General features: G+C 47.9%; 1 protein-coding gene across 1 annotated transcript in view; it reads right to left on the minus strand.

The window, feature by feature from the left end:
- Positions 1-22127, minus strand: part of LOC138756887 (polycystin-1-like) — a 71739-nt gene that overhangs the window by 48665 nt on the left and 947 nt on the right. Inside the window, exons 2-7 of the mRNA XM_069923278.1 lie at positions 20194-20594; positions 14592-14601; positions 9553-13229; positions 6132-6302; positions 4460-4609; positions 981-1074 (exon numbers count right to left, since the gene is read on the minus strand). Of these exons, the coding sequence (XP_069779379.1) occupies positions 981-1074; positions 4460-4609; positions 6132-6302; positions 9553-13229; positions 14592-14601; positions 20194-20594 (4503 nt within the window). The remainder of the gene's footprint in view (positions 1-980; positions 1075-4459; positions 4610-6131; positions 6303-9552; positions 13230-14591; positions 14602-20193; positions 20595-22127) is intronic.

Genomic DNA, 22127 nt, shown 5'->3' on the forward strand with positions numbered 1-22127 from the left:
CCTCACTGGTTGCAGGCAATTCTTGTACTGTGCACAGAAGTTAATATTAATAAAGTTCACCAGGCTTTGGCTTTGGTGCTTAACAGGTAAATGGTTACCACTCAGAAGTTCTTGTTGGTTTTCAGAGAGAGTTTTTTTTGTTTCAGGTCACCACAGAGCTCCTTTCTGTTCCTCCTACTCCAAGGGAAACACCGGAAAGCCAGTCCTCTCCTTTGACCAGGCCGTTTTCCAAAGCTTGCCAGCTTGTCCCTCAGGAACTGATGTCTGTGTCTCTCCTTTCTCTTTCACCCCCTCCTCTCTGAGAGCAAAGCCTCTTTTTTTCTCCTTTCTGCCTGCAAAGATCACATGACCTTCCAGACAGTAAGTTCTGTTTTCCAGACCAAACTGCTACTTCCTGTTGTTACATTTGTTGCCCTTTGTAAATGACAGTCCATCATGAGTCTGAGCACTTGGAAAAGCTCCTGCAAAAATTCTGTTTTAAAGTGTTTGTGTGTGACCTGCTCTAACAAACCTTTCCCAATTTATCTCCCAAACACTTCTATATACTCTGTCACAATAGGGATAAAATATTTTGACCCTCTACCTAAGTTTAGTTGTCACAAGATACCTAGAAGGGTTCTTCTGCGAGCAGACTATCAGGTTATCTCTAGTGTTCATACAGCCGTGTAAAGAGCACACTTTTACAGAGCATAGGATGACAATGAAAATGAAGATCAATGGAGGGTGTGGCGTGATGGCGTAGGTTGGTGACGTGGAAATACGCCTCTCCCGGAAGAATTAATTGAAACCGAATTGAAAAAACTTTTAAAAGAAATTACAACACTGAGACCTGTTCTGAACCAAAATATAATGGCTGCAAGGAAAGCAAAGACTCAAGCAGTGAAGGAAGTGACTATTAAAGAGGTTAGTAAGATTGAAGATACTGAGCCTGCCTTAACAACGGAGCCTCCAGGTTTGCCTCCTCTCCCTCCGAGATCAACTCGCGCTGCGGCAGCCAAAGTTAATGCAACTCCAGTGCCGCTTCTCCGGGGAGCTGGTGAGGACGGTGCTGGAGTTCAGAAGAAGGTCGCCGAACTACAACCGCCGCATGAAGAACTGCGCCTGCCCAAAATGATGTTGCTACAGGGAGCGATCAGGCCAGCTATGCCAGGGTCTTCTAGCACTGCCAAGGTGAAGCAATCGGCACATCGATAGACAAGATTAATTTCACCATCGAGTGAAGAGGAAGAAGGAAGAGAAGAGTAGAAATGTTATGAAGAGCTGGAGGGAGTAGAAACACTATATCGTGGGGAAGAGCCCCAGCTTATTCAAGGTGCAGAAGTAAAGTTTGAATATTCTAAAATTAAACTTCAAGGTACAGATTGTTCAGTTCAGACTTCTTTAATTATGAATTGAATGGATAAAATGATTAAACATATGGCTGCACAATTTATGTCTGTTAGAACTGACACCAGTACACAATTTCATTATCTTAAAGGTGAAATGAATTGTATTAAATTAGAAATGGAAAAGTATGCTGAGCCTGTGGATAATGTTAAAGTCCAGTAAATTGAAGAGGATATACAAGATTATTGTTTGAATAGATGAGTGTAAAGATGAAATGGAAGATTCCTTTATGGGTTGGGAAGTTCCAAGGAAAGAACTTTTACTAAAAATTGATGTATTAGAGCAGTGGTTCTCAACCTTTTTCTTTCCACTCACATACCACTTTAAGTAATCCCGATGTCATGAGTTCTTTGTGATTAGTAAGGGATTGTTTAAGGTGGGATGTAGGTGGAAAGAAAAAATTTGCAAACCACTGTTTTAATCGTCCCTCGACTCGTTATGTGCATGGTTTCAAAACTCCAAAGGAAATGGGCCAATGACAATTTTTCTCATGCAAAATATTTCAGGAACAATTGGGTCTAGAGTAGTTGTTCTCAACCTTCCCTTCCCATTCACATCCCACCTTAAGCAATCCCTTACTAATCACAGAGCACTGACGGCATAGGGATTACTTAAGGTGGTATGTAAGTGGAAAGAAAAAGGTTGAGAACCACTACCGCAGAAATAATGTGAAGATTGTTGGGCTTCCGGAAGATTTTGAAGGTCCCAATTCAGTACAATATTTTCAAAGATGGATTCCGGAGATTGTGGGCCCTGAAAATTTTCCAAATGGATTGGAACTGGATAGAGCACATAGAGCTAATAGAAAGAAACTATTTCTGGGACGAGTACCATGCTCTATTCTGATTAGATGCTTACGCTATCAAGATAAACAAATTATTTTAAGATTGGCGGTCCCAAATGCCAGAAAGCAACAAGGCCCTTCAATAGTCAGAAATAATAGAGTATTCTTTTATGCCGATTTGCGTATGTCTATTGTTAAAAGAAGAAAAAAATTAATCCTGCAATATCAGTTCTTTGGAAAAAGCCATCTAAATTCTCTTTTCAATACCCAGCCCTACTTAAAGATTTTTCTGGAGAAAATCTGTCGTGATTTTTTTACTGATGAAGAGTAGCTTTCCTTGCCTAATATTAGACAAGATCAAATTCAAAGTCAACCTGTTGAGAATGAGTCAAGATAAGAAGACGCAAGATAAATGTCAGATGTTAGAACATCGAGAATCAATTGAAATTGATTATGACCAAGTGAACAAGAATCTCGAAGAAGCTCTTTGTACTTGAATGAAAGATATAAATGGATTTATGTGCATTCTCTCCAGAGGAGGTGGACTTTTGGTCTTCTCCTTCTGCAACTGCGTGCCACTTTGTGGCAAGGGCCACTTCCCGTACAATAGAGGGAAATAGTACTGGTTCTTTTTAATATCAGTACTTTTTTTGAGTTTTTTTCCTTTTCTTTGGCGATGTCAATTACGTTTGAAAATTTGTATGAAATGGGGTCCACTGGGAGGGTGGTGAGAGTTCTTTACTTTTGAGATGTGAGATATGGCTGTTAATAATGTATTAAATTTTGTAACTATTAATGTGAATGGTCTGAATAACCCAATTAAGAGAAAGAAAATGGGCTTATATTAAGAAAATGATATTTCTTTTTTTACAAGAGACACATTTAACTGAAAAACAACATCAAAAATTAAAAAGAGAGTGGGTAGGTCAAGTTATAGCTTCTTTGTTTAATTCTAAGGCAAAATGAGTTGCTATTTTGATCAATAAGAAATTACCTTTTTAAATTACAATCTGTAGTTTCAGATTCTGTGGGAAGATTTGTTTTAGTAAATTGTCAACTTTATTTGGAAATGTGAACATACCAACTCCTGACAGACAGCATGGGATTTGAAACACAGTCCCAATCGCTGGCATTATAACAGCGTTGGGCTAACTGCTACGCCAAACATGCCCACCACTGAAAAAGACTTATTTAATCTATAATTCCCAGGATTCTCCCTGTTACCTTTTTTTAAATAAGGGGATGATGGCCCGTTCCCACACACTCCCGCACTCCCCATAACTAAAACCTTCCAATCCAGGCTACATTCTGGTCAGTCTCCTCTGCCCCTTCTCCAGCGCTAACACCTCCTTTCTATAGTGTGGAGACCAGTAGCATCTCAGGTAAGAGGATGAACTCAGGGAGTGGATCAGCACATGGGATTGTGACAGAAACATGGATGAGAAATGGTCCGGATCAACAGCTCAATTTTCCAGGGCATAGATGTCTCCAGCATAAGAATATTACAGCTGAACGGAGCATATCCTGATAGGAACCACCAGTGTATTGGGTAGATTTTAGAAATACAAACAAGGTGATAGGATTATGTAATTGTGTTCCTCCCAGTCCCACCCCAATGGTGAATTAGAGGAGCAAATATGTGGGGAATTCGTAGGTAGGCGTGGGAACAAGAGGGTTGTAATAATAGGCGATTTTTACACATCCTATATTGAGTGGTACTGCCTCAGTGCTAAGGGATTACATTTTTAAAATTTAATTAAAAATAATTTAGACACAGCATGGTAGCAGGCCATTTCAGCCACGGGTCTGTTCTGTCCATTAACCTACACCCCTGGTACAATTTTGAAGGGTGGGAGGAAACCAGAACCCCCCGGAGAAAACCCACACAGACATGGGAAGAAGGTACAAACTCCTTACAGACAGTATGGGGTTCGAGCCCAGATCTGGTCCTGATCGCTGGTGCTGTAAAGATGTCGCGCTGACCGCTGCACCCACCGCACTGTATTTATTATGCATGACCAGAAATGTTTTCTGATGCAATATGTGGATGCTCCCACTGGAGAAGGTGGCACATTTGACTTCCTTTGCGGAAATGAGGCTGAGAAAGTGGTTCATATGTCAGTAGGAAGGCTCTCCGGTGCCAACAGCTATTGTACATGCAATTGTAAATGTTTGTGGGAGAGAAATGAGTATTGAAATTACATTCTTATGTCAGCTGAGTCCCAAAACACACCCCCAGCCTCCCTGCCCCTTCAGTACAGTTGCTCTTCGAGCTGCGCTTGGACTCACCATTTGAGTGGTATGGACCTCCTCCCGTCCAGGCTTGCTGACAGTCAGTGTGAATGCATATGTCACACCAGGCACCAGCATGTGCGCAGGGATGGTAACGACAGACCTGCAGCAACTGGTGGCAGGAAGGCAGGGAGAAGCGGGTTGATCCTGAAGCAGAGAATAATGTGGTCATCGGTCATTCATATCGATAGAACAGCAAACTGCATTAACCGCTCCCCTTCAGACCTGACCACATAACATAACATAACATAACATAACATAACAATTACAGCACGGAAACAGGCCATTAGGCCCTTCTAGTCCGCACCGAACCAAACACCCCTTTCTAGTCCCACCTCCCTGCACAATGCCCATAACCCTCCATCTTCTTCTCATCCATATACCTGTCCAACCTTTTCTTAAATAATACAATTGACTCCGCCGCCACTATTTCTCCCGGAAGATCATTCCACACGGCTACCACTCTCTGAGTAAAGAAGTTCCCCCTCATGTTACCTCTAAACCTCTGCCCCTTAATTCTTAACTCATGTCCTCTTGTTTTAATCTTTCCTCCTCTTAACGGAAATAGTCTATCCACATCCACTCTGTCTATCCCTTTCATAATCTTAAATACTTCTATCAAATCCCCTCTCAACCTTCTACGCTCCAAAGAATAAAGACCTAATCTGTCCAATCTCTCCCTATACTCTAGATCCTTAAACCCAGGTAACATTCTGGTAAACCTTCTCTGCATTCTCTCCACTCCGTTTATATCCTTCCTATAATTAGGCGACCAGAACTGCACACAGAACTCCAAATTAGGCCGCACCAACGTCTTATACAATCTCAACATCACCTCCCAACTCCTATATTCCATGCAATGATTGATAAAGGCCAGCATACTAAAAGCCTTCTTCACCACCCTATTCACGTGAGTTTCTACCTTCAGGGAACGATGTACCGTTACTCCTAAATCTTTCTGGACAAAAATTTGAACTGCCTCAACCAGATTTAGATGTAAACTGAATCCAAGTCGAGGTGACCAGCATCTAACCTCGCAGTCTCATCCAATTCCATTTCTTCCCCAAAAGTATGACAAACATTGAATTGGTTCATGTCTAAGGCAAGTTAGAGGGTGGATGCTTTCCCTGGTACCATTTGTTCTGTGTGATATCTGGGTCAGGGAGGAATTCACTGAAACACAAGAGTCCGCAGGCCCTTTGATGGTAGTAAAAACACACTGAAATGCTGGAGGAACTCAGCCAGTCTTTTCAGTGTCCATAGGAGACAAAGATACATTGTTGACATTTTGGGCCTGAGCCCTTTTTCAAGGAATAAGCAGAATGAGAAAAAAGCAGGAAATCTCAGTGCTGGATGGAGGAAGAAACCAGACCAACATGAGGGTGTTAATTGGATATGATAAGGGGAGAAGTGAGAATTGATTTTGTCTGTGAGAAAGGAGACAGGGAGAGACAGAGCTAGGGGAAAGCAATGAAGAAAGAAGTGAGGGGGGAGGGGTTTAACGAAAGCCAGAGAAGTCGCTATTAATGCCATCCAGTTGGAGGGGGGCCCAGTCGGAAGATGAGTTGATGTTCCTCCAATTTGAGGGTGGTCTCAGTCTGGCAGTTCATGAGACTATGGACAGACATGTTGGCAAGGGAATGGGGTGGGGAATTGAAATGGGCGGCACCTGGGAGATCCCTGCTATTGCGGCGGACAGAGCCGGGGTACTCAACAAAGCGAGCTTCCAGTCTACGTCCAGTCTCTCCGACATAGAGGAGACCACAGCGGGAGCAGTAGATGACCCCCCCGCAGTTTCACAAGTGAAACGTTGCTTCACTTGGAAGGACTGGTTGAGGCCCTGAGGGAGGAGGTGTGGGCACAAGTGGAGCACCTCCTGCGCTGACAGGGGTAGGTGCTGAGGGCATTTTCTCCCTCACTGGACCTGAGGTTTTCTCTCACTCCTTCCTGAATGTGGGAGAGAGGGAAGCATTGATCCATGATACTGGAAACACCATGTGACCCATTCCTGTCCCACTATCTTCCTGATGGGCACAACTTGCAACTATTTCACGTAACCCCTTTTAACCAGCTAGTAATTAGCATGTGGAATACAGCCACAGAAATGGGTAGCAGATCTTATGGCCGGCATGGTCCAGAATCAGAATCAAGATCTAATGTCATGAACGAGTCATGAAATTCGATGTTTGGCAGCAGCGTCATAGGGAGAACGTTCATATTTATAACCATCGTACAATATTACTATAAAAAAGTAAAAATAATAGTGCCTGAAAAGTAAGGCAGTGTCTTTGCCGTTGAGTGCTCATCTTTAGGTTGGCGTAGCAGTTAACGCAACACCTTTACAGCGCCAGCGCTTGGGACCAGATCCCACGCTGCCTGTAAGGAGTTTGTACGTTCTCCCCGTGCCTGTGTGGATTTTCTCTGGTGGCTCTGGTTTCCTCCCACCCTTCAAAAATGTATCAGCGGTGTAAATTGGGCGGCACGAACTCCTGGGCTGAAATGGCCTGTTACCCACGCTGTATGCCTAGATGTTTAAAAACAAGAATTGCTGGTAATCTTCAAAGGGGAATTAGATGAGGGCAGAATGAGAAGCAATATCCGTTGAATATCTTTTCAAATCTGCCAGCCCAGGTATGATGATTGATTGCGACCCATCCGTGCAGGATGCAGAGAGTTGGCTGTGAATTCGGGCAACAAACCCACTGCTGTAAGAAATGTGTGGTGATGTCAGGATCTAGCTATAACATTATGAGACCACAACTGACGTACAACATCCAGTCATGACTTTTATTGAAGGAGCGCACAATAGGGAGTGGATGGCGTTGATTCCTGGGTTAAGAGGGCTTCTTGTGCGGAATGATTAAATGAATTTAATATCATTAAATGATATCAAAAGATCAGGAGGTGATCGCACGGAAACCTTTAAGATTCTGACAGGGCTTGGTTGATGCTGAGCAATGTTTCCACACATGCATCTAATCAGAACAGGGTGGGGGGGGGGGAAGCGAGGTACAGTTTCAGAATGTAGCCATTTAAGATGAAGCTGTTGGGGAATTTCTTCCTTCAAGGGGTTAGAATTCTGCACTCCAGAGAGTTGTGGAGGGTCACTCACTGAATATAATTAAGGCCAAAACATTTTATATTTTGTACTAAAGGAAGGTCAAGGGCCAAGGAAATCGGGCGAGGGTCAGACCAAGCACTGGATGGGGAGCAGGATGAAGGTTCAGTGAGGGAGGGAAGTAAGGGGATCATGATCCAGCCCTCGTTGAGGGCTCAGTAGTGGAGCGGGGCAAGAACTTCAAATTCCTGGGTGTCAACATCTCCGAGGATCTGTCCTGGAGCCTCTACATTGATGCAATCATGAAGAAGGCTTTTCAGCGGCTATACTTTGTGAGGTGTTTGAGGAGATTCGGTACGTCACCGAAGACTCTCGTAAACTTCTACAGGTGGAGAGCATTCTGGCTAGTTGCATCACTGCCTGGAACGGGAGTGCCAACTCTCAGGACATGATAAAATCCCAGAGGGTTGTTAACTCGCCCTGCGACATCACGGGCAACAGACTTCACTCCATCAAGAACATCTACATGAGGTGGTGTCTTAAAAAAGCAGCCTCAATTCTCAAGGACTCTCCACCACCCAGGCCATGCCCTCTTTACTCTGCTACCATCGGGGTGGTGGGGTGGGGAAGGAACAGGAGCCTGAAGATGAGCCCTCAGCAGTACAAGGACAGCTTGTTGCCCTCCACCATCAGAATCCTGAATGATCAATGGACCAAAGACACTGCCTTATTTGACTTTTCGTGGACTATTTTTATTTATTGTTGTAAGGTGGTTTATATGAATGTTTGGTTTGTGATGCTGCCCCAAAACAATGAATTTTGTGACTTGTTATCGACAATAATACCATCTACAAATTTGCCAACAATACCACAGTAGTGGGCTGTATAAAGGAAGGGGATGAGTCAGCGTACAGGACGGAGACTCAAAACTTGGTTGAATGGTGCACCAATAACAACCTCACACTCAATGTCACCAAAACTAAGGAGCTGATTGTTAACTTCAGGAAGGGTAAACCAGAGGTGTACGATCCAGTGATCACCGGGGGATCAGAGTTGGAGAGGGTGAAGTTCTTGGGAGTCATTATCTCAGAGGATCTTTCCTGGATCCAACACACCAATGGCATTGTGAAGAAAGCACGTCAGCACCTCTACTTCCTCAGGAGTTTGCAGAGGTTTGGTATGACACCAGGAACCCTGGCAAATTTCTACAGAAGTGTGGTGGAAAGTGTGCTGACCGGCTACATCACGGTCTGGTCTGGGAACACCAATACAGCTGAGTATAAAGCCCTTAAAAAGGTAGTGGACACAGCCCAGGACATCACAGGTAAAACCTTCCCCTCTAGTGAGAGCATCTACAGGGAATGCTGCCATCGGAGAGCAGCAGCAATCATCAAAGACCCCCACCACCCAGCCCACGCGGTGTACAGTTTATTTTCTGCACTATCAATTAGTAGTGATTCAGCCATGCCCGCAGGAAAAAGGAATCTCGGGGCGGTATGTGATGTCATGTATGTACCCTGACAAGAAATTCTGATTTGAGTGAAACACGATCGGCTACAGACACTGTGGCTGTTGTAAAAACACCGAGACTGGAGGAACTCAGCCAGTCTTTCCAGCGTCTATAGGAGACAAAGATACATTGCTGATGTTTCAGGCCTGAGCCCTTCTTCAAGGAAAGATTAGAAAAGGCAGAAGCAGGAGATATCAGAAAGTCTTTGAATTCCAACAATTGGGAGAGGAATCCAGACCAACAAAAAGTGTTAATTGGATATGATCAGGGATGAGATAGTTTATCATGTCTGTGCGAAAAGGACTTAGGGAATGGAGAGAGGGGAAGAAGGGGATGGAGGGGTGGTGGGAGGGGGTAGTTTAATAAAAGCTAGAGAAGTCGATGTTACTGCCATCTGGTTGGAGGGGGCCCAGTTGGAAGATGAGGTGTTGATCCTCCAATTTGTGGGTGGAATCAGTTTGGCAGTGTGCGAGTCCACGGACGGACGTGGGAATGGGATGGGTAATTGATATGGGTGGCTACTGGGAGATCCATGCTATTGCGGCGGACAGAGCCGAGGTGCTCAACAAAGTTGATTTTTCTTACCGTGCTGTGGCAGTGCCAGTGGTACATCAGGTGAGGCCTTTCATCCGTCTGGCTGTCCGGATCATAGGACTGCGAGGCATCCAGCAGTAGGTCCCGGTGTGAGGCCCAGCTTCTCTGTGTGCCCCCACTGATGATGGGCACCAGCCGGCTGGGCACTACCTGGATGAGCGCAGCTGCCTGGCCACGCAGCGATGTGTGGCCCAGGGCGGCGGTGAAGCGGAGGCAGTACGTGCCCAGAGGTAGCGCCAGCCTGGGCAGGGCCAGAAAGGGTTTTCCTACACCAGCCGGCGGGAGGGCCAAGTGGGCGGGCCCACGGCAGGACGCCTTGGGGAACACTTCCCAGAGGTAGTGGGCCTGGTAGGCCGTGCAGCCCCTCAGCTCCACATCGGCCTCCAGGTAGCAGGGCCGAGCCCTGGGCACGGGGCGCCGTGGTCCGAGTAGGTGGACGGAGGGTCGTGGGCAGGCAGGCTGCTCCACGGACACCTCCAGCCTTGCTGCCACGATGCTCACTTCGTTGAAGGCCCAGGCACAGACGATGTAGTGGCCAGCTGCCCCATACCGATGCCGGGCCCTGGTGCTGAGGCTGCTGAGAGTCCCCTGGCCGTCGCCGAAGTCCCAGCGGTAGCGCACGTTGCTGCCTCCAGACACCAGCACATGGAAGGCAGCGGCCTCGCCCTCCAGCAGAAGTGAGGGGCCGCCATGGCAGGTCAGCACTGCGGCCTGCACGGGCAGCTGCACCTTGAGGCGCTGGGTGAGAGCCAGCGAGCCGGCAGACTGCAGCTGTACTGTCAGCAGGCCGGGGCCCCTGGGTGTGTAGGTGACAGATGGCCCAACGAGGCGGTGGTCTGGGTACCCCGGCTGCTGGAAGTGCCAGGTGTAGGCATGCCCTGGACCTGCGCTCAGCCACAGTTCCCGCCGGGCTGCCACGGCTGGTCGGTGGCAGGGGAGGAGGTGCAGTCCAGCCGCCTCCTCCACCATCCAAGCCATTGGTGCCGGGGTGCTCACATCATGAAGCCCAGCAGATGGGAAGGGCACCCGGCAGCTCGCCCCATGCAGCCACAAACCTGTGCCCAGGGAGTTCTGCGCCCCACTGCCTCGCTCAACCCCCAGGGCGAAGGTGATGGTGATTCTGTCTGGGACTGCCGCCTGGCTTGGGTCCTGGCCCAATGGGCTCTGGGCCTGGACTGCCCCCTGGCCACTCGGGACCGCCACCAACCCCTCTACCCCATCCAGCACCATGACATTATGGCGCACCACCTCCCAGCTGTCAGCATGGGATGTGTTGAGGCTGAGGAGGTACACGCCTGCTGCCCTGAAGGTGCACCTCATCCTCCCCCCATGCCAGACCTGGGCGCCCCGCTCCCCTGTGAGGCTCCACTCCCATGACACGTCACTGCCTTGGTCCACGAAACCCGTGGCGGAATCGGACGGAGCTGCCACATCTGCCAGGGAGTAATTTATTCTGGAGACCAGCTCCCGGATCCTTAACATCAAGGAGCTCTGGGCACCCCCCAGCTTGTTGCAGACAGTCACTGTCACCACCTTGGTGCCTGCAGATGTGGGGAGGTAGGACAGCAAAGAGGTGTTGGCCCCAATCTTATCTGCTTCTCCTTCAACTGACCATTCATACTGCAAATCCGTCCCAGAAGTAACCACTGCCTTCAGGTGCACCAATTGTCCAATGTCTACCTCTTGTCCTGGTATGGTAACTTCCAGACTATGGATGTGCTCTTGGACAAAGATGTCCTTGCTCTGCTGGACTTCTCCGAGAATGTTTTTGACCAATGCTACTGCTAGGTATTGTCCAGCTTCCTCTGGTTGAAAGAGTACCGTTGAACCTTGACCAGTAATGATGGTGACAGCACCTTGGTTAATGGCCCACTCATACGACAGGTTGGAGCCAAGGCCGAGGTGTGCACGTAATAGGCAGGCCTCCTTGGTGGCCAGGTAACTGCCCTGAATCAGGTCTTCGCTGGATATCTCCAGATCTTGGATCTTCTCCTCGGCCTGAACAGTGATTGTTCCTGTCTCTTCGCTCACTTCGTTTCTTGCTGTCACAGCCACGACATAATTACCAGGCTCTCTGAAAGTGTATGTAAAATGGGAGGAACCCTGGTGTAGGGAAAGGTCCATCTGAACAGCCCAGAAATAGGTGACCCGATCACCAGCACTCAGCGTGGCTGCAAATTCCACCTCCTTTCCCGTTTGCACTGCCAACTGCTTTGTGCTGAGGCTGAGCTCCGTGACGGGCATTACCACCCAGATGTCCAGGTTCTTCTCCACACGGCTGACCAAGTTTTCCCCGACAACCGTCATGGTGTATGGACCTGAGCTCAGATAAGCATGGAACAATTCCTGACCCAGTTCTGGGGCAGTGCCATCACCAAAATCCCAGTGGAAAGTGGCATTAGTGCCTGAGGTGGTGTTGAGGCGGAATCTGTAGGTCACGTTCAAGGACAGATGTTGCTGGCCTGGCCCGTCGTGCCAGATCATGAAGTCCCCGACCCCCTCCTGAACTGCAACCAAGCAGGAGCTGCTTTGGTGGTCAATGTGGTTCCAGAGGTGTACAGTCACCAGGTAGACCCCTGGTTGGCTGTAGCTGAAGATCAGTTCCCTGTTACCAGACCGCAGGGGGCCGGGCACTCCCAGATCCCATCGGTAAGCATATGAATGCCACTCGTCTTCCTTGGGAACCACCTCGGCTACAAAACGCACTGGCTCCGCTGGGAGCACTGATTGTTGTCCAGCCAGGAGACGGACAAAGCTGATGGGTGCCTGCACACATACTGATGCCTGCCGGTGTGCTGTGCTAAAGGGGCTACTAGCAGTGACCGCCACGGTGTAGTTGCCGGCAGTGGAATAGGTGTGGTGCGCCCTGGTGCTGCCAAGCACAATCAGAGGCGGGCTCCCATCTCCGAAGCTCCATCGCAAAAGCGTCCCATTCCCCGATCCAATTACCTGGGCCTGGAGTGAAACCTGGTTCCCCATGGCCACGCAGCCTGGCCTGGCAATGTCCACCACCCTCAGTGCATGGACCTCCACGGCGACCAACCGGCTGGCTGAACTGATGGCGTTGCAGGCGGTGACAGTGATGGTGTACCTTCCTTCTGTTCTATACGTGTGGGAGAGAGTGGCTGACGTCATGTTGCTGAAGGAGCTTCCATCTCCCATATCAAAGCCCCACAGAATGTTGGTCCCACTTGAGGTCTCAGCATGAACCAACGTTGGAGAGCCCAGTTCCCCCAGGCCACCCATGGTCACCAGAAGACCAGTGATCTCCTCCTCCACCCTTACCACCATATGGCAACTCATTGCACTGGCCGTGTTATTGGCCAGCAGCGAGATATTGTATACCCCCTTTTCTTTAAACCAATGGCTGACGGTGGCGTTCATCCCCTGAACTGCGGGAGCTCCGTCACCAAAGTTCCAAGTGTAGAATATTCCAAAGGAAGAGGGTCGAGCGAAGGCTTCAAATGTAACTGTTTCATCGGCGCGGGGGTGATGTGGGACCACGGCGCAGTTCAGGTCCGATAGAAGGGTGCGGACGTACACGAGGCTGCTCTTCTTCACACAACTCCACTGAGCAAGGACTTCCACTTCCAGATTGTAGTCACCTGGAGGAACATTGAATTTATTTATTTCCAGTGTGTTGCTGCATATCTACAACCATTCTCTTCTCCTACAGCTGTCTCTGCAAGGGCAACGCTGACTATCCACTTGCAAGAGTTCGCAGCCACTCAAAAGCAGGCAAAGACCATGAGAGAGAGAGAGAGAGAGAGAGAGAGAGAGAGAGAGAGAGAGAGAGAGAGAGAGAGAGAAAGAGAGAGAGAGAGAGGGGAGAGAGAGAGAGAGAGAGAGAGAAAGAGAGAGAGAGAGAGAGAGAGAGGGAGAGAGAGAGGGAGAGAGAGAGAGAGAGAGAGAGAGGGAGAGAGAGAGAGAGAGAGGGAGAGAGAGAGAGAGAGAGAGAGAGGGAGAGAGAGGGAGAGAGAGAGAGAGAGAAAGAGAGAGAGAGAGAGAGAGAGAGGAGTGATGAGGCCATTTTGGCCATGGACTCCACCCTGCCATTCCATCATGGCTACCCTTCACAATTTATGATCCTTTTCATCCCCCTTTCCCCCAAAGACATGATGTAAACAGCTAGAGATTGAGAACTTGACAGAGGGGGAGATTTGAAAGAAAGAGCCAGGTAGAGACAGAATAAATGAGAGAGAGAAAAACAAATGCATCAAGTTCAATTTTGATATCATATGCCCGTACATTTACAACCAGATTTCTCCAGACGACGGTGCCCACGCTAATACACAATGGACACCATGTGTAGGTCTCTGTATCGTAACAAAGGTGTTGCAAGATTTCCATTTGTACGTGCAGAAAATGTAATTTTCCAACAAGACCCAACACAAGCTTGAGGAACAACACCTCTTTTATTTATATATTCTGGCCTGCAGGGCAAGTCCAAGAGACAGGCACTATACAACACAATTCAGATTTTACAAGATAAAGGGAGGAACGTAGCTTGTCTTTCAACATCCATACTACCCAAAGATATATTGCTGCCGTTTCAGGCCTGAGCCCTTCTGCTTAGTGTTTGGAGAAGGGCTCAGTCCTGAAACGTGGCCAACGTGGATGCTGAAAAAACTAGGTGTGTTCCTGCAGCAATTCAATACATTTTTGCGACAATCACAGCGTCTACAGACTTCAGTGTTTCACTCATCTATTTCCTGCTGCTCTCATCCCTTCTCCTCCTGGACAGAGCAAATTACAAAGGCACGTGTTGCTTATGGTTAATGAAAAGCTAAGACAGTAAACAATCAAATAAAAAAAGGAGAGTTTACAATGATATATGTCCCCTCATGTCAAATAAAGAGGGAACATATGGACTGGTCCCGGATATCAAGTGATGTTTAATGTAGTTTTAGATCAAAGGTGTTACCAAAAATAAAATCAGTCTAATGGGAGAAGGACAGAAGCCTTACCAATCACCAGCTAGTTAGCAAGCGGATTAAGAAAGTAGTCACCAGCTAGTTAGCAGGTAGATTCCGGAAGTTGTCACCCGCTAGTTAGCAGGCGGATTCAGAAAGTAGTCACCAGCTAGTTCGCAGGCGGATTCAGCAAGTAGTCACCAGCCAGTTAGCAGGTACATCCAGCAAGTGGTCACCAGCTAGTTAGTAGGTCGATTCAGCAAGTGGTCACCAGCTAGTTAGCAGGTAGATTCAGCAAGTGGTCACCAGTTAGTTAGCAGGTCGATTCAGCAAGTGGTCACCAGCTAGTTAGCAGGTGGATTCAGGAAGTGGTCACCAGCTAGTTAGCAGGTCGATTCAGCAAATGGTCACCAGTTAGTTAGCAGGTAGATTCAGGAAGTGGTCACCAGCTAGTTGGCAGGTCGATTCAGCAAGTGGTCACCCGCTAGTTATCAGGTAGATTCCGGAAGTTATCACCCGCTAGTTAGCAGGTAGATTCAGGAAGTGGTCACCAGCTAGTTAGCAGGTATATTCAGCAAGTGGTCACCAGCTCGTTAGCAGGTTGATTCAGCAAGTGGTCACCAGCTAGTTAGCAGGTAGATTCAGCAAATGGTCACCAGTTAGTTAGCAGGTCGATTCAGGAAGTGGTAACCAGCTAGTTTGCAGGTAGATTCAGCAAGTGGTCACCAGTTAGTTAGCAGGTCGATTCAGGAAGTGGTCACCAGCTAGTTAGCAGGTAGATTCAGCAAATGGTCACCAGTTAGTTAGCAGGTAGATTCAGGAAGTGGTCACCAGCTAGTTGAAAGGTCGATTCAGCAAGTGGTCACTCGCTAATTAGCAGGTGGATTCAGGAAGTGGTCACCCGCTAGTTATCAGGTAGATTCCGGAAGTTGTCACCCGCTAGTTAGCAGGTAGATTAAGGAAGTGGTCACCAGCTAGTTAGCAGGTAGATTCAGGAAGTGGTCACCAGCTAGTTAGCAGGTGGATTCAGCAAGTGGTCACCCGCTAGTTAGCAGGTCGATTCAGCAAGTTGTCACCCGCTAATTAGCAGGTGGATTCAGGAAGTGGTCACCAGCTAGTTAGCAGGTCGATTCAGCAAGTGGTCACCAGCTAGTTTGCAGATTGATTCAGCAAGTGGTCACAAGCTAGTTAGCAGGTAGATTCAGCAAATGGTCACCAGTTAGTTAGCAGGTCGATTCAGGAAGTGGTAACCAGCTAGTTTGCAGGTAGATTCAGCAAGTGGTCACCAGCTAGTTTGCAGGTAGATTCAGCAAGTGGTCACCAGCTAGTTTGCAGGTCGATTCAGCAAGTGGTCACCCGCTAGTTAGCAGGCAGATTCAGCAAGTGGTCACCAGCTAGTTAGCAGGTCGATTCAGCAAGTGGTCACCAGCTAGTTAGCAGGTAGATTCAGCAAGTGGTCACCAGTTAGTTAGCAGGTCGATTCAGCAAGTGGTCACCAGCTAGTTAGCAGGTGGATTCAGGAAGTGGTCACCAGCTAGTTAGCAGGTCGATTCAGCAAATGCTCACCAGCTAGTTAGGAGGTGGATTCAGCAAGTGGTAACCAGCTAGTTTGCAGGTCGATTCAGCAAGTGGTCACAAGCTAGTTAGCAGGTAGATTCAGCAAATGGTCACCAGTTAGTTAGCAGGTAGATTCAGGAAGTGGTCACCAGCTAGTTGGCAGGTCGATTCAGCAAGTGGTCACCCGCTAGTTAGCAGGTGGATTCAGGAAGTGGTCACCCGCTAGTTATCAGGTAGATTCCGGAAGTTATCACCCGCTAGTTAGCAGGTAGATTCAGGAAGTGGTCACCAGCTAGTTAGCAGGTATATTCAGCAAGTGGTCACCAGCTAGTTAACAGGTCAATTCAGCAAGTGGTCACCAGCTCGTTAGCAGGTTGATTCAGCAAGTGGTCACCAGTTAGTTTGCAGGTAGATTCAGCAAGTGGTCACCAGCTAGTTTGCAGGTAGATTCAGCAAATGGTCACCAGCTAGTTTGCAGGTAGATTCAGCAAATGGTCACCAGCTAGTTTGCAGGTAGATTCAGCAAATGGTCACCAGCTAGTTTGCAGGTAGATTCAGCAAATGGTCACCAGCTAGTTTGCAGGTAGATTCAGCAAATGGTCACCAGCTAGTTTGCAGGTAGATTCAGCAAATGGTCACCAGCTAGTTTGCAGGTAGATTCAGCAAATGGTCACCAGCTAGTTAGCAGGTAGATTCAGCAAGTGGTCACCAGCTAGTTAGCAGGTAGATTCAGCAAATGGTCACCAGTTAGTTAGCAGGTCGATTCAGGAAGTGGTAACCAGCTAGTTTGCAGGTAGATTCAGCAAGTGGTCACCAGCTAGTTAGCAGGTAGATTCAGCAAATGGTCACCAGCTAGTTTGCAGGTAGATTCAGCAAGTGGTCACCAGCTAGTTAGCAGGTAGATTCAGCAAGTGGTCACCAGCTAGTTTGCAGGTAGATTCAGCAAGTGGTCACCAGCTAGTTAGCAGGTAGATTCAGCAAATGGTCACCAGCTAGTTTGCAGGTTGATTCAGCAAGTGGTCACCAGCTAGTTAGCAGGTAGACTCAGCAAATGGTCACCAGTTAGTTAGCAGGTTGATTCAGCAAGTGGTCACCAGCTAGTTTGCAGGTAGATTCAGCAAGTGGTCACCAGCTAGTTAGCAGGTAGATTCAGCAAATGGTCACCAGCTAGTTTGCAGGTAGACTCAGCAAATGGTCACCAGTTAGTTAGCAGGTTGATTCAGCAAATGGTCACCAGCTAGTTTGCAGGTAGATTCAGCAAATGGTCACCAGTTAGTTAGCAGGTAGATTCAGGAAGTGGTCACCCGCTAGTTATCAGGTAGATTCCGGAAGTTGTCACCCGCTAGTTAGCAGGTAGATTCAGAAAGTGGTCACCAGCTAGTTAGCAGGTAGATTCAGGAAGTGGTCACCAGCTAGTTAGCAGGTGGATTCAGCAAGTGGTCACCCGCTAGTTAGCAGGTCGATTCAGAAAGTGGTCAGCAGCTAGTTAGCAGGTCGATTCAGCAAGTGGTCACCAGCTAGTTAGCAGGTCGATTCAGCAAGTGGTCACCAGCTAGTTAGCAGGTAGATTCAGCAAATGGTCACCAGTTAGTTAGCAGGTGGATTCAGGAAGTGGTCACCAGCTAGTTAGCAGGCAGTTTCAGCAAGTGGTCACCAGCTAGTTAGCAGGTCGATTCAGCAAGTGGTCACCAGCTAGTTAGCAGGTAGATTCAGCAAATGGTCACCAGTTAGTTAGCAGGTGGATTCAGGAAGTGGTCACCCGCTAGTTAGCAGGTAGATTCAGCAAATGGTCACCAGTTAGTTAGCAGGTCGATTCAGCAAGTGGTCACCAGTTAGTTAGCAGGTGGATTCAGGAAGTGGTCACCAGCTAGTTAGCAGGCAGTTTCAGCAAGTGGTCACCAGCTAGTTAGCAGGTAGACTCAGCAAATGGTAACCAGCTAGTTAGCAGGTAGATTCAGCAAATGGTAACCAGCTAGTTAGCAGGTAGATTCAGCAAATGGTCACCAGCTAGTTTGCAGGTAGATTCAGCAAATGGTCACCAGTTAGTTAGCAGGTAGATTCAGGAAGTGGTCACCCGCTAGTTATCAGGTAGATTCCGGAAGTTGTCACCCGCTAGTTAGCAGGTAGATTCAGAAAGTGGTCACCAGCTAGTTAGCAGGTAGATTCAGGAAGTGGTCACCAGCTAGTTAGCAGGTGGATTCAGCAAGTGGTCACCCGCTAGTTAGCAGGTCGATTCAGAAAGTGGTCAGCAGCTAGTTAGCAGGTCGATTCAGCAAGTGGTCACCAGCTAGTTAGCAGGTCGATTCAGCAAGTGGTCACCAGCTAGTTAGCAGGTAGATTCAGCAAATGGTCACCAGTTAGTTAGCAGGTGGATTCAGGAAGTGGTCACCAGCGAGTTAGCAGGCAGTTTCAGCAAGTGGTCACCAGCTAGTTAGCAGGTCGATTCAGCAAGTGGTCACCAGCTAGTTAGCAGGTAGATTCAGCAAATGGTCACCAGTTAGTTAGCAGGTGGATTCAGGAAGTGGTCACCCGCTAGTTAGCAGGTAGATTCAGCAAATGGTCACCAGTTAGTTAGCAGGTCGATTCAGCAAGTGGTCACCCGCTAGTTAGCAGGTAGATTCAGCAAATGGTCACCAGTTAGTTAGCAGGTGGATTCAGGAAGTGGTCACCAGCTAGTTAGCAGGCAGTTTCAGCAAGTGGTCACCAGCTAGTTAGCAGGTCGATTCAGCAAGTGGTCACCAGCTAGTTAGCTGGTAGATTCAGCAAGTGGTCACTAGCAAGTTAGCAGGTGGATTCAGCAAGTGGTCACCAGGTAGATTCAGCACATAGGCAGATTGCTTTGAGGTTGGAGTTCAGAAATGGGGAAGTTTTCTTGCAGTTGGCTGGATATTGGTGAGGCCACGTCTGGAACACTGCACAAAGCCTACTCCTCTTGCCAGGGAAAGGATACAGTAGGATTGGGCACAGTCTGAATGAGATCTACTCGGCAAATTCCAGGGTCGAAATGAATTGTTTGTAGTCTCATGTACCAGGAACGGTGGTCAGTATTATGCAGTAAACTTTTTGACCTGCTGAATTTCTACATCTGTTTTTACTGATAAACTTTTGTTTTTCATGCTATCCAGGCAGCTCAGCTCATATTTAGGAACATCAAGTCAAGTTTATTGCCATCTGGTTGTACAAGTACAACCAGATGAATACAGTGTTCTCTGGACTTCGGTCCCAAACATGCAGATGCACAACCAGACATGAAACACACACAGACAAATAATGCAGATGCAGGACAAGAATTATATCGATAAAAATAAATAAGCATATGCTGTTTCAGAAACATGAGAGTCTCGGATGGTCGGTGTGAACAGTTCCTTTGGTCGTTCAGCATTCTCCCTGCCCGTGGGAAGAAGCTGTTCCTCAGCCTGGCTCTGATGCTCCTGTATCTCTTCCCCAATGGGAGCAGCTGAGAGACGCTGTGTGCAGGGTGGAAAGGGTCCTCCATGATTTTGTGCACCCTCTTCAGATAACGATCCTCTCTGCCACTCTTATGGTCCTGTTGATTGACCATAACAGCAGAAACGATTGTAGGATTGACCTACATCACGAGTGAGTTGAAGGACTAATTAGATGGTCTGTATAGTTTGGAGTTGAGAAGATTAAAGCGTAAGATCTCAAGCAGGCATGACAGGTAGGAGGAGGTAGAAGGTGTGTGCACACACTGTGATTGCAGTTCAACACACAAAAGAGCTGGAGAAACCCAGCAGGTCGCGCAGCGTTCCTTATTTAGCAAAGAATTGAAACCAACGTTTCAGGCCTGAGCCTTTCATCAATATATGAGCAGAAAACAGGCAGGCATCTGGATAAAATAGGGGGTGGAGGGATAGGGGAGGAGTACAGGCCCACAGGTGGGAGGGCAGAAGAGAAAAAAGCTGGGAAGTGAAGGGGAGGGCAGTACAATTAATGTAGTGGTTAGCGCAACACTGTTATAATGTCAGCAGTCGGGATTGGGGGGAGGGGTTGAATCCCACGCTGTCTGGAAGGAGTTTGTATGCTGCATGGGATTTCCCTGGGGGTTCCAGTTTCCTCTCGCCATTCAAAAACGTACGGGGGGGGGGAATTGTTGGTCAATTGGGTGGCATGGGCTCATGGGCCGAAAGGGCCTGTTAATGTGGTGTAACTGTCTTCTCAGAATGGAGAGGGAAGGGGGTGAGATCTGGAGGACAGGAGGCAGTGAAAGAGAAAGGGACAAGCGAGGGGCATAACAGAAACCAGGGAAGTCGATATTAATGGCGTCTGGTTGGAGGATGCCCAGTCGGGATATTAAGTGTTGTTCCTCCAGTTTGCAGGTTGCCTCGATTTTGGCAGTGCATGAGACCATGGACAGACATGTCGGCATGGGAAAAGGACAGGAAATTAAGATGGGTTTACACTGAGAGGTCCCCGCTATTGCAGCACACGGAGCGAAAGTACTCAACAAAGCGATCTCCCAATCTGTGTCCAGTCTCTCTGATGTAGAGGAGACCACAGCGGGAGCACCGGATGCAGTAGACGACCCCTGCAGATTCACAAGTGAAGTGTTCCTTCACTTGGAAGGACTGTTTGGGGCCCTGAATAGTGGTGAGGGAGGAGGTGTGGGCACGTGGAGCACCTCCTGCGGTCACAGGGGTAGGTACCAAGGGGATGAGTTTACCAAGGAGGTAATTAGTGGGTGTAGAAGCAGGATAAACCTATGTGGAACAGTGAACCATTGAGAGGTTGCTGAACCTCTGGGTGTCTGTGTGTGGAGGTGGAAGGTAATGTTTGGAAACCACAACCTCCATCAGCCTAGAAGGCTTTGAGAGACAATTTTAATTATACAAGATGGGGTGACGTGTGAGTTAATAAAACAGTGATTTGTTTCAATTTTATCTGATTGAAATTATTTTATGCTGCAGTAACAGAGAATTTTTAAATTTAAAATTAAAATTAAATAAGCGTGGTAACAGACCAATCAGCGCCCATGCCGTCCATTTTACACCCCATTACCCGACACCCTGGTACATTTCGAATGGTGGGAGGAAACTGGAGTTCCCTGGGGAAAACCTACACGGACACGGGGAGAACGTACAAACTCCTTACAGACAGCGCGGGATTCGAACCCCAGTCCTGGTCACTGGCGCCGTAGGAGTGTTGTGCTAACCATTATGCCAACCGTGCTGCCCTTGTGAAGGGACATAGTAATATGGATTTGTCCAGTTCTACCTTTCTGAGTGGAATAACAAGGGATTTGAATGAAAGGATCAGCTACAGTCCGGGCTAGAAAATAGTGAGGAAAGGCCGCATGCAGTATACAGTGATGGTGTGAGAGCAGGGTACACAGCGCTGCACACCAACCGTTATTGCTGGAGCCACTATTCTCTATAAAGGCCGCATGCAGTATACAGTGATGGAGTGAGAGCAGGGTACACAGCGCTGCACATCAACCGTTATTGCTGGAGCCACTATTCTCTATAAAGGCCGCATGGAGTATACGGTGATGGAGTGAGAGCAGGGTACACAGCGCTGCACACCAACCGTTATTGCTGGAGCCACTATTCTCTCTAAAGCCATCCTCAACAGGGGCCACAGCACATTTAAGTCTTCACCTCACATGACAAATATTTATTTGACGTTTTTCATGTAGTCAGTAGGTGAGAAGAAACCAAAGTGTGTCTGCCTCTCAGGGAAGGGGGAGGGGGGCCATAAACCTTGAGCAGATTTCGGTGTTGTGCGGGGGGGGGGAGGTGGTACGGCTGCTCTATAAAATATATTATTGATTGGAGGTGGGTGTGAAAGGTAAAATGTCCCAATGGCTGAGGGTTATAAACTTGAAAGTTTGGCAAACAATGAGGAAAGCAGCGACAGGCCACGGGTACGCTGGCAGAATTAGGTGACTAGTGCTGAATGACTTAATACAGAGGTAAATGATATCCCTTGGCCCCCACAAAAAAACAAAGCAAAGAGTATAGTCAATTCCAAAGGGTTTTCAAGAACAGCATGTGTCAGAAACCTTTGAACATG

This window comes from Narcine bancroftii, chromosome 3 (assembly GCF_036971445.1).
Source record: "Narcine bancroftii isolate sNarBan1 chromosome 3, sNarBan1.hap1, whole genome shotgun sequence".
In the NCBI taxonomy this organism is placed as follows: domain Eukaryota; kingdom Metazoa; phylum Chordata; class Chondrichthyes; order Torpediniformes; family Narcinidae; genus Narcine; species Narcine bancroftii.